The 12,355-nt window shown below is 42.4% G+C and overlaps 1 protein-coding gene across 1 annotated transcript in view; it reads left to right on the plus strand.

Annotated features, from left to right (window-relative positions):
- Positions 1 to 4,554, plus strand: part of CKAP4 (cytoskeleton-associated protein 4) — a 9,219-nt gene extending 4,665 nt beyond the window's left edge. The window contains exon 2 of the mRNA XM_015427565.1: positions 1,752 to 4,554. Coding sequence (XP_015283051.1) covers positions 1,752 to 3,074 — 1,323 coding nt within the window. The 3' untranslated portion in view covers positions 3,075 to 4,554. The remainder of the gene's footprint in view (positions 1 to 1,751) is intronic.
- The last annotated feature ends 7,801 nt before the right edge of the window (positions 4,555 to 12,355 follow it).

The raw sequence follows: 12,355 nt of genomic DNA on the forward strand, positions 1-12,355 counted from the left end.
AGCAGTTCGGGGCCAGACATTTAAATTTGGCAGCTGAGCAGCACAGGGTCTGCTGGTCAGCTGTTAGGTTTAAATGGCTATGAGCCATTAACTCCCTCAGTATCACTCCCCCCTTTGAAGGGGGGGACCAAAACTGATGGGTTAAATGGCTGCAAGCCATTAAACCCCTTTGTTTCACTCCTCCACCTCTGAATCCGGGGAAATGATACCAATGGGTTAAATCAAAATTGAAAATAATAAATTGGGCTGTTTTGGCCCCCAAACCACTTTTTTTGGGCTTGTGTCCATCCCTAGTCTCCTCCACTCCAGTCCTGCTTGCACTTTTTCCACATGGCACCCGTGTCAGTTTTTGAGGAACCAGGTTCAAAGTCCATCACTCTTAACCCTCAACATCACACTGGCTCTCTTTTGGTGTATGCTTTTGGTTCACTTGCTGTAGACTAAGTGGTCTTCAGGACGGGACTCTCAGGGTATTCATTAGCATAGCTGCATTAGTTTCATGGACAGTTTGTATGCCCTTGACTCAGAGTTTTACCCTTTGCTGGCCCATGACAGTGGCTAGATTTGCTTACCCTTTGCAAAGTGATGTGCTTGTAGAAGTCTCAGCCTTTAAGCTTGGTAAGAGTCATAATGTTTTGGACTCTTGTCTTGTTTCATGCCAGTATTTACATTAGGGAAATCTGCATTTTGGAGCCACAAAAAGACCCCCACCCCCAATTTTAAAGGGGGGGAAATGAAATATTGAAATATGTACAATACTTAGTTTGCTATCATACCTAAACTTCTTTTACTGATTTAACAACATAAAATACATAACTTATAAACTTGTTAGCATCTAAAACATGGTCCAGAAAACCCCAGGTATTAAGAAGCCATGGCACCTAGAAATTTCATGTGGCACCTAATTTGCATTAGTTGTTTATTTTAAGTGCCTCTTGGTGATTCTCAGCAGATGTACAAAGCTCATTTAGGTGAGGGATGGAGATTAGCATTTGTTGTAATAATAACCATGGTTACCTCATATATATTTATTTATATACTACAATGCTTTTATTTTAGCTATAAAGACAAGCAACTATGAAGAATTTAGGATTGAGTTTTGTGGTAGCAGTAATTAGAAATTTGGGTCATTAAAATGAAAAAGACTGGAGGCAAAAAATTAATCTGGCTCTTAAGTTTTTGCGGTGGCACCTAAAGCCGAAGAAAACTTGTCAAGGCCTGGTCTAAAATTGTACTATTTTGGCGTATTTATGGAATTTGAAAGCATAAATTACTTTGTTTTGTGAGAAAGATCTGTAAACTGCTGCACCCTATACAAGCATCACACACATATTCGTCATATGACAGGTCCTAAAAAGAAGTTGAAGGTAGAAAACAAATTCAGGTTTATTATTTGGACAGAAACACTCATATAATGGACAGGACTACCAGCATATTTAGGTATTACAATACTGAAATGATTTAACTCTTTTAATAATTTAAATATGTCGGGGGGGGGGGTGTTAACTGCACCCTAAAAATGCCCAGGTTTTCCATAGGAATAAATGAAAGAAGTCTTCAGACATTTTCATTCTATACATTATTCTATACATTTTGAAAAAAGATTGGGGGCGGGGGAGAAAAACCCTTTTTTCTGAAATCGTCTTTTTTGCCCTGGGATTTCAAATCTCCAGGCAGGATAATAGTAGGCTCTGTAATCCGCACCAAAGCGGGCATCTAAATTTAATCAATATGTCTGTTTATCTCTTTAGATACAGTCTCTTCAGTCTGCATTTGGAGGTTTTGAACTGACGCTGAAAAACTCTCAGCAAAAACAAGATATCACAGAGAAGGCTGTTAGACAGGGGGAGAGCGAGATCAATCGCATCAGCGAGGTTCTTCAGAAACTACAAAATGAAATCCTGAAAGACCTGTCTGATGGCATCCACGTTGTGAAAGATGCCAGAGAACGAGATTTCACTTCTCTGGAAAACACCGTGGAAGAAAGGCTGACAGAGCTTACGCGGTCCATAAATGACAACATAGCGGAATTCACCAATGTCCAGAAACGGAGCCAGGAGGAAATAAATGAAGTAAAAGCAAACATAGCTTTGCTGAGTGAACCGGGGGCATACAAACATGAACTACAGGCTTTGAAAAGTGTTGTTGACGAGATGCAAGCATCCATGAGAGCTAAAGAGAAGGCCATAGAGTCATTGCAAAGCACTATTGATTTAATGGAGTCAGACGTGTTGTCCGAAGTCAAGGAACTTGTCAACCTCAAACAGGAGCATGACAAGTTCAAAGAGGCAGCTGACACGGAGCACCTTTCCTTACAAGCTTTGGAAGAAAAGGTCCTTAAAGCAGAGGAGACCATTGCAAGTTTTCCTGATGAGCTTCAGCGACTTAGTGAAGACTTGCTGCACATTAAAACCTCTGCTAATGTACAAGAAAGCTATTCAGTCCCTGAAGACATCCTACAAACTCTGCAAAAGGACAGTGAACGATATGACTCCAGGTTCAGGACCATAGAAGAGAAACTCCAGTCTTTGAGTTCAACTGCCCAGCATGTAGAAATGGAAGAATCTTTTGCCTCCAAGTATGAGAGCAAGCTGGCTGCTTTAGAAGAAGGTATTGGCTCTCTCCGTGATTCTTTAGAGAGTGATGCACGTTCACTGACGGATACTGTAAGGAGTCTGAGCGAATCTCAGCTCTCAATGTACAGTGACATTGACGAACTACGGAGAAGTATGAGCGACTTGTCAAACAATGCTGATGCACTCGATAGGATCCAGAATGAAGTTCGTGCTCTGCTGGACCGAGAAAAGCCACCGATGGCTGTGGGTCAATCTAAACATCACCTAGAAGAACTGTCCTCTTTGAAAAGTTCTGTTGGTGAACTGCGCTCTTCTGTTGACCAGGCTGAATCTGATTTAAAGATGCTCAGAACTGCAGTGGATAGTTTAGTTGCTTACTCTGTGAAAATAGAAACCAACCAGAACGATGTGCAGTCAGTGAAAACCACATTGGATGACTTAAGGAATGACCTGGACAGGTTGTTCGTGAAAGTAGAAAAAATACACGAGAAGATCTAAGTATCCAGAGATAAACATGTATAACAATTACCAAAAAAAAAAAAAAATGCTTTCATAGGCCAAGGCTCTCATGGGGGAAGTGGAATTACTGGTAGGTCTGAAACAAAGACCTACTAATGCCTGTAGAAAAAAAAATAATAACACAGTTTGGCACTTTTTAACAAGAAATAGCTAGGGCAAATAACTTGGTTGTGCTTCTTAGTAGTGTAACGGAGAATAAAGGCAAATTAGGACTATTTATGACTTGATCCAATCCAAGACATGGGGATCCCTTATACAAATGAATGTCCATTAATTTGAATGGAAGAGGAAAACCTGTGTACGCGTTGCTTGGTGCATGTAGCTCTGCTACCACCATTGAAATAAATGAAAGTACTTGTTTTATGCAAGAGTTCTACGTACATACGGCTCTGGATTTCTCTCTGTGTGTACCGTAGCTGCAGAAAAATCATTGTATGGAGGAAGGTTATATAATCCAATTTAGGATTTGGATCTCCCAGAATCTGTGGCTAGGCTACCTTGTAGTTCTCCTAATAAGAATAACTGTTCCATAGCAAAACCAAAGAGCACATATTGTTGTACATCTCTCCCTATCCTGGGGCTTTGAGCGGATCACAGGGAATAAGAATCTGCAATAAACGAAGGCATTTTGCCTTCAGCAAACACAACACCACTCACTTTGTGGCAGATTAAAAATATTTTTTCTGAGTTTGTAGTTCATTACTCCAGAGTTTTGTAGGAACTGAGTTGGGGAGCTGAAACCAGATAAATGACAATATGCCATAAAGAGAGGGGTAAGACAGGACGGTACATAAGAATTTTCTTTTCCAAACCATTTTTTAAACAGATTTCCCCCTTGATGCAGCAGGCAATAACGTTATCACTTTGAGATCTATGCCAAGCACCTGCTCTTCCATCATTGACTTCAGTGTAACAGAACTGGACCTCAAACTTGATCAAATGGTAGATATGGATACTTGTTGAAAGAAAGAAACATTCTAAATAATAATATTTTTAAGAGAACCACTGAACTATACAACTGCCTGGATCCTTGTTTACCTCCTTTTAGAAATATTCTGTATTTTGGGTTTTTGTACTTTGTTTACTGAAATGTTTAGAAATATTAGAAAGGTACCCATATGTAGATGGAGGCTTTTTTCCCCTCCCAAAATGCTGGTGAGATGTATGCAGACTTTCCCAAGTTGTTAGATCTGCCCATGGTGATATTTCCAAAAGCAGCAGAAACAATACTTGGGTAAAGGGCACAAAATATGTTACTGTCAATGTGTGTGTTCTGAAGATGCTGCCAAGGGACCATAAGCCTTAAAAAAAAGGATGCACTGTATTGATATAGTGTTATTTGTCTACGTTTGTTTTTGCTGACTTTCCTTTGAGTCTTGGAACAACTGTGTAGTTGACTGTGAAATCAAGTTTTTCTCCCACCAATATCTGGAATACCTAATAAACACTTGGAACTCTACTGGGGAAAAAAATCTTATTTTGCATGTTATTATGGATAGAATCCACAAATAGATCTGCTTCTCTATGGAAGATGAAGGAATAGAAATCAAAATGGGCAGGCTCTGCACATTCATGTTCTGGGTGCTCTTTTTGTACCATACTGGGGAGACCAAGGCTGCAGAGAAAGAGTGATACTGCAGCTGAATTTTCTCTACAACCTTTCAATGACAAAAAAGATGAGTCACTAAGAAGTCGATACTTTCCATAGTTTAAAATCCACTTCCAGTTTTATTGTGCAAGTACTGACTAAAGTGCAGGAAATGGGGCTGTTCCCTCCTAACAAAAAAATCAATTTAGGGAGAGTAAAAAACAATGATTAAAAAAAATCTTTCGTGAAGGACATAGGTGTTTGAAGTGTGTTTAACCTTAGTTCAGTGAGATTTTTAAAATAAACATCTTAAAATTTGGATAAGGGGCATTCGTCTATTAGATTTTTATCCTGCTTTTCTTCCGAGAGCTCGGGATGTTGTATAGTCCCTTCCTCCCTAACGCTGTGAGGTAGATCAGGGAAGAGTGACTGGCCCAAGTTCACTTGCTGAGCTTCATACGAGAGTGGGGAACTGATCACAGGATTCCTTGCTCAGTCTCTGGTGCTCCTAACTGATGCACCATACCAGCTCTCAGGCTGGTGGGATTACCCTCTTAGATTGTCATTTATCAAGAGACTAGTCTGACACCTTCTGTTGACTCATGTAGAGACTAATGCAATAAAGATACAAGACTGTTTTATTAAGTTATCAAATAGGTCATTCCTAACAGAAACCAGGGCATGGGTGGAAAGTATGTGACCAAAATGTGTTGAAATTCAGCAGTTCTGGGAGAGGTTGATTCTTGAATGGGAGACCCCTGCATCCTTTTATGCTACCTTGAGTTCCAGTATGAAGGAAAAGAGAGCTAAAATGTAAGACACAACAGACCAGGGTTCCTGCTTTATTAGGCAAGAAGAATCATTTAGAAGCTCTGAGTCCAAGCCTGTGATCCAACTCAGGTTCTCCCTGCCTTTATCCCAACTTTCAATGTGGAGATTAAACAGATGTAGAGGGAGTGTTGTGATAGAACTTGGCACCCCACTTTAGGAAGAGGGATGAGATCCTGACCCATTACTCTTCATCTCAAAGTGGCCCTCTAGAGAAAACTAATTGCTGACCAGGGTATTAAACAGAACTTGCAGGGCAGCTGGTTTTGCAACTGCCTTCAGTTTTGTTTTGTTCTCTGTTCTTCCCCAGTAGTTTGTTATCCTCATTTTCTTGAATAGACAATCCCCCCCCCCCCAACGGTCTATACCTGTATGGATGAAGCCAGGATTTTCAGTGTACTTGATAAAACAATGCCAGAATAGAAATGGAATTTTGCCTAAATCCAGCATCTGAGTTCCAAAACATCTTCCAGGTTACAGTTCTAGATTTGCCAGTCAGACTGGAATAACGCATTCCAAAATGGGAAAGGTACTTGGAATGTGAATATTGGAACTCCAACAGCAGAAGAGGGAACTGAGGGAAGATGGCTGCCAGCTTGAAACACCTAGGCTGAGTGTTTTTGTCTCTCCCCTGCTGCAGGTATTTATAGTCTGGGTTTGAACCTTAAAGGCTCTTGGCCCTTGGTCACAGCTTGTGGCCTTAGCTATACAATTAACCTTGTGGACATCAGCCCAGGATGTCTTGTTTACAACAAGTGGGGTGGCAGCACTTGGAGGTCAAGGATTCACTCACTCCACCCCTCTATTGCTTGGTGCATAATTGCACACAGAAATCAGTTGCCAAATTTTATTTTTTAAAACATTAAAATATTGATACCCAACCTTTCCTCTTGGTTCATAGCAGTTTACAAATAGTTATTAAAACATAACATTAAGACCAAATAAAACCTACAAATACCTCCTCCTCCCCTACCCCAAATATTGCCTGCTGTTCATACCCCCATTAAAATCCATAAAATCATACCCCCATAAAAACCCTCCTTAACATCTCAGTGAGGGGGCTCCCTTCTCCTCTTAGGGGAGTCCACTCCCTCCAGTGGCAACCACAAGGAAAGGCATGGGCACTGGTTGATGCCAGGCTGGCCATCCTATGTGGGTGAACAGCCAGCAGGTGGCAGCCTAATAACTATGGCTGGTTCAGGTGGGTAGCCCTGTTGATCTGAAGCAGAACAAAGTCTGAGTCCAGTGGCACTTTTTTAAGACTAACAAAGTTTTATTCAAGGTGTAAACTTTTGTGTGCACACACACACTTCTGAAGTGCAAAAAGTTTTATTATTAATTTTTATTAATTTTAATTATGTTGGTCTTAAAGGTGCCACTGGACTCAAACCTTCTGCTTCTTCAGACCAACATGGCTACCTACCTGAATACTTTTAGTTCAGCACATCACTTTTCCATTTGTATCAAGGTGACACATTTAGATTTTGTTGCCTTTTTCTCATTGACAACTTTATGGGATGAATGAAAAGCAGGTAGTGACCTTTTGAAGTCTTCCTCTAGCCAGATACAGAGATGTATTCTCAAAGCTAATTTGTCATAAGGGTGAGTCAAATGAAAACCTTAAAATGGCAATAACATTTGGAAATATTTGGTATGCTATAGGAAATATTTGGTACGCTATAGGCAACCATTTGCACTGGTTGCCTATAGCGTACCGGATTCGCTTCAAAGTGCTGGTTCTCCCCTATAAAGCCCTATATGGTCTGGGTCCAGTCTACCTGAAGGACCGCCTTTCCCCGTATGTTCCCCCAAGAGCACTACGGTCTGGGGCCCAAAATTTACTAACGGTTCCGGGCCCCAGAGATGTAAAACTGGTCGCGACAAGAGCCAGGGCCTTTTCGGTGGCGGCCCCTACCTGGTGGAACAAGCTCCCGGAAGAGATTCGGGCCCTGCGGGATTTGATGCAGTTCCGCAGGGCCTGTAAGATGGAGCTCTTCCACCAGGCCTTTGAGTAGGGGCTGCCGCCGCCCCCCCTCCATTATCTTGTCATCGTGGGGGGGGGGAGAGGAGGCCCTAGGAAGGGAACATCTGAAGTCCTTAACATCTACATAAATATTGAGTGCCACCAAAGGACCACTGGGAATCGTTTGGATGCGGTCCGTCATCTTTCTTTTCGGAACTGTGGAAACTGAAGATCAACGAGCACCTTAATTATTTGCTTAATTGGTTGATTAATTGATTAATTAACTAACTAATTGGTTGGTTAATTGTATGGGGATTGTTTAAATTGTATAATATGTTCTTAGCTATGTTTTTATCTGCAAGATTGCTTGCATTATAAGCCGCCCTGAGCCCTACGGGGGAGGGCGGGATATAAATCTGATTAATAAATAAATAAATAAATAAATACTGCACCATTATCTGTAAGTTGGCAGTATTTTTACCAATGACATACATATTAAAGAACTCACTAATATGAGGGTGAGTCAAATAAAAACCTTAAAATGGTAGTAAAATTTAGAAACAGTGCACCATTGTCTGTAAGTTGGCAGTATTTTTACCAATGACATAAGGAATGCCCTACAGGTGGCAGCAGAGGGCAGATGAGCAACACGCTGTCACAGTAGCACTGTATAAAGATGGCTGCCCCACTTGAGACGTGCACCAAAGAGGAGTAGTCATCATCCATTGATTGAGTAGTGAATGAGTGAAACCTACTGCAATTCATCAATGAATGAAGTTGCAATATGGTGATGCATCTCTGTCACTGCGGCAAGTGTACGAGTGGCGTAGGAAGTTCACTTCTTCACTACTCAAAAAAACGGATGATGGAATGCTGCTCCTCTTTGGTGCATGTCTCGAGTGGGGCAGCCATCTTTATGCCCTGCTACTGTGATGGCGTGTTGCTCGTCTGCACTCTGCTGCCACCCGTAGGGCATTCCTTATGTCATTGGTAAAAATACTGCCAACTTACAGACAATGGTGCACTGTTTCTAAATTTTACTACCATTTTAAGGTTTTTATTTGACTCACCCTCATATTAGTGAGTTCTTTAATATGTATGTGAAAAATCTTCAGTGAGCGTTCAAAATCTTGAAATGAGCTAAGAAACACGTTGCCTGGGTTCCTCAGGAAGTGAGATGGGGGCCATGTGGGAAGGTGCAAGCAGGAGTGGATTGGAGACCGTTTCTTTTCTGTCCCTGCTCTCTTGTGTTTTTGACAGCAAATGGAAAGTGGACCTTTCCCCACCGTTCCCCTCCACATTAGGAAAGCTTTGCTTGTTGGACTTCTGTCATGCAGACCAGCAAGGACAGGAAATGTATGCAATTGTACTTGTGGAAGTGTACATTCTCCCCAGCATGAAGTAGTAGTTAAGAGCAGTGGATTCTAATCTGGAGAACCGGTTTTGACTCCCCACTCCTCCACATGAAGCCTGCTGGGTAACCTTGGGTCAGTCACATTATCTCAGAACTCTTTCAGCCCCACCCACCTCACAGGATGTCTGTTGTAGGGAGAGGAAGGGAAGGCAATTGTAAGCTGCTTCGAGACTCCTTAAGGTAGAGAACAGTGGGGCATAAAAACCCTTCTCCTCTTCCTCCTCCTAAATTATGTCCACTTTGAGTTTTTGATATGTTATAAATGTGCCCAGATACAAAGTTGGACCTTCCCAATTCCTCTCCCCCCTGTAATTATTGTATCATAAGGGGCTGTTGTCTCCTCCCTTTTACTGACTGGTTTTCTGAAAGGTTAGATTGCCTTCTTGCGTTCCAGCAGGGCTCCTATGCCCTTTTCATCTTGCTGCAGGCTGATATTCAATAGGTAAGGATTTGCCTATTGATAGATCCCTGTAGCACCCCACAGCTGCATCTGTTGAACTTTGGCTTACCATGCAACTGTTACAGGCACGGGTAAAGTTGCAAGGCTAACATCACAACTTCTGGCCTTTGTAGCAAGTGGTGCAGAGACTTTACAGGAGGTCTGGGGTGACCCTAAGCTCTCCCCCCCAGTGTGGTGTAGTGGTTAAGAGCAGAAGACTCTAATCTGGAGAACCGGGTTTGATTCCCCCACTCCTCCACATGAAGCCAGCTGGCTGATCTTGGGCTAGTCACAGTTCTGTCAGAACTCTCTCAGCCCCACCCACCTCACAAGGTGACTGTTGTAGGGAGGGGAAGGGAAAGGCAGTTGTAAGCCGCTTGGAGACTCCTTGGGGTAGAGAAAAGTGGGGGTATAAAAACCAGCTCTTCTATCTATCATCTATTTATCTGTCCATCCATATGCCAAGGATAAGACCAGGCATTATGCTTTAGAACTGTTATATATGTGACTGTATTAACGCAGAAGTTATTGCCCCCAAGAACTCACAGCTACCAAGCAGCCAGAGCAAGTTTATCTCTTTTACTGAACTGAGAATCAAGAACAGGAAATAGAAATCAAGGGCAGAAAATCACATGAATTTTCCTTTTGTGACAAAGTTTGACACTCTTGGAGCTCAACATTTAAATAGGTAACGTTGGAGCACTTGGAGAAAAAATGGCTTTCCATTTCAGTACACATAATGGTTGAGAGAACAGCTTTGCTTGAAACATTAGTCATTTCCACCCACTCCGCCATTCTCCACAACGACAAGGGGAAGGTTATTCTAAATAAGAAAGCATTAGAAGGATCTCCTCCCCCCCCCCCCGTGCTAGACATAAATATACAAAATTCCACTGGAGAACTCTTTCTTGTCTTTACTGCTTTGGTCTGTGGTGGAATCAAACCCCCAAAGTTGAGTCCAGGCCGAAAGCATAACAAGCACAATTTCTGTGGAATTTGTTTGTGAATTCAGCGTGAACTTTCTGTGCCACTTTGCTGTAAACATTCCACACTTTCTCATTATTTTGTTAAAGGTTCATATATACAATGTGGTTTTTAAAAAATGTACATTTATTATTAGCGGGATTGCCAGGGTCCTTTCCCCCTTAACAGTGGCTGTGTCTTCAAGAATGGCATGCCAGGATGAAACTGAACACCTGAAGCTGCCTTAGACCCATGGCCCATCCAGGTCAGTATTGTTTACTCAGATGCCAGGGAGGAAACCACAGTCGGGAGGGAGAAGCTGCCGAACTGCGCATGTGTGAGCATGCGCAGTTCAGCCAGGAGCCGGGGATGCGCCGGCGGAAGGACGCGCCGGCGATCCCACGTCCGGCCTTGATGTGGCCTTGCCGGAAGAACCACCTCAGTAGGTGGTTTATTTTTGCTGCGGCGTTTTGGGCAGAAGGGCCAGATCGGGGACGGGTGCGCAACGCTTCCCAGATGTTGCTGTGGGATCGCGCCCGTTTGCTGCGCCCCCGATCCATCCCTCTCCCGGCCCAAAACCTCTCGTGTGACCGGAGCCTCAGACTGGCTGTGGCTCTCCAGGGTCTCAGGTCTTTCACATCACAAATTACCTGATCTTCTCCACTGGAGATGCTAGGAATTGAACCTTGGGACCTTCTGCATGCAAAGCAGATGCTCTTGGAAGGGGCTGTGGCTCAGTGGAAGAGCCTCTGATATGCATGTGGAAGGTCCCAGACTTAATTCCCAGGCATCTCCAGTTTAAAAAGGACCAGGTAGTAGGTGACGTGAAAGACCTCTGCCTGAGAACCGGTGCTGAGTAGCAGTTAAAGCATCAGACAAGAATCTGGGAGACCTGAGTTCAAATGCCTACTCAGTCATCAAGTTCACTAGGTGACCCTGGGTCAGTCACTTTCTCTCTCAACCTAACCCACCACACAGAATTGTGGTGTGAGCAATATAAGCAGGGAAGAACCACATGCACTGCCCAGAGCATCTTGGAGGAGGAATAGCAGGATAAAAATGAATGGACTAAGTACAGAGCTTCAATTAGGAAAGAAGGCCCTTTCTTACATGCCCAGGGAAATGCTGATCACCACTTTGGGGTCAGGAAGCAATTTTTCTCCAGGCCAGTTTGGCTGGAGATCCTGGAGGTTTTTTGTCATCTGCCGGGTGTGGAACAGCGGTCACTGGGGGTGTGGAGGGGTAGACCTGATTGCCTGAATAACTGAAGATCAAGTGACTGACTGTACGCTGAGGAATCACTACAAGCACTTTAGTATGTTACGATATGTATGGTTTTAGAATTTGTGTTTAATGGATTTTATAAGTTATATTTATATTATATTGTTTTATATTGTTGTGAGGTGCCCTGATCCAGCTTTGCCGGGAGGGAGGGGTAAAAGTCTACTAAATAAATAATTAAATATTTGTGAATTTCCTGCATTGTGCAGGGGGTTGGACTAGATGACCCTAGAGGTCCCTTCCAACTCTATGATTCTATGAAGGCAGAGGACCTAATTATCAGCTATTGTAATAATAGTAAAACACAAACTACTCATGCAAAGTTGGGAACCCCTTTGCTGTAACAGGCTAAAGAAACCTGGGCATAAACCTACCCTGAATGTTCATAGAACAGAGTTTGTCTGTCCCCCTTTAAATCCCCTTATTTTGACTTTTCCCCAATATTCAATACAAGTTGACAAAATTATATAGCAAGGGAAGCAGAATTTCTAAAGGTCAGTCAAATGAAGCAAAAATGTAATGTTTAAATTGTGTCTTGCATGCCTCCTTGAGCCACGAAGAAAGGCAGGATATATTAAAAAATATATGCAATGTAGTATTGCTATCAGAATGTTAAAGTGCATTTACATAACTGTTATGAATACTAAAAGGCCACTTACTACATGGAGTATGAGGCAAATTTCTTATTACAGCCAACAAGTGATGAAAGAAGGTACCCATTTTTCTACATATTTATACAAGAGGGAATTTGTGCAGTTATCTTTTCAGCTTTTAAAGTTTGCTT

This window comes from Gekko japonicus, unplaced genomic scaffold (genome assembly GCF_001447785.1).
Source record: "Gekko japonicus isolate JY-2015 unplaced genomic scaffold, Gekko_japonicus_V1.1 scaffold28, whole genome shotgun sequence".
Classification (NCBI taxonomy): Eukaryota; Metazoa; Chordata; class Lepidosauria; order Squamata; family Gekkonidae; genus Gekko; species Gekko japonicus.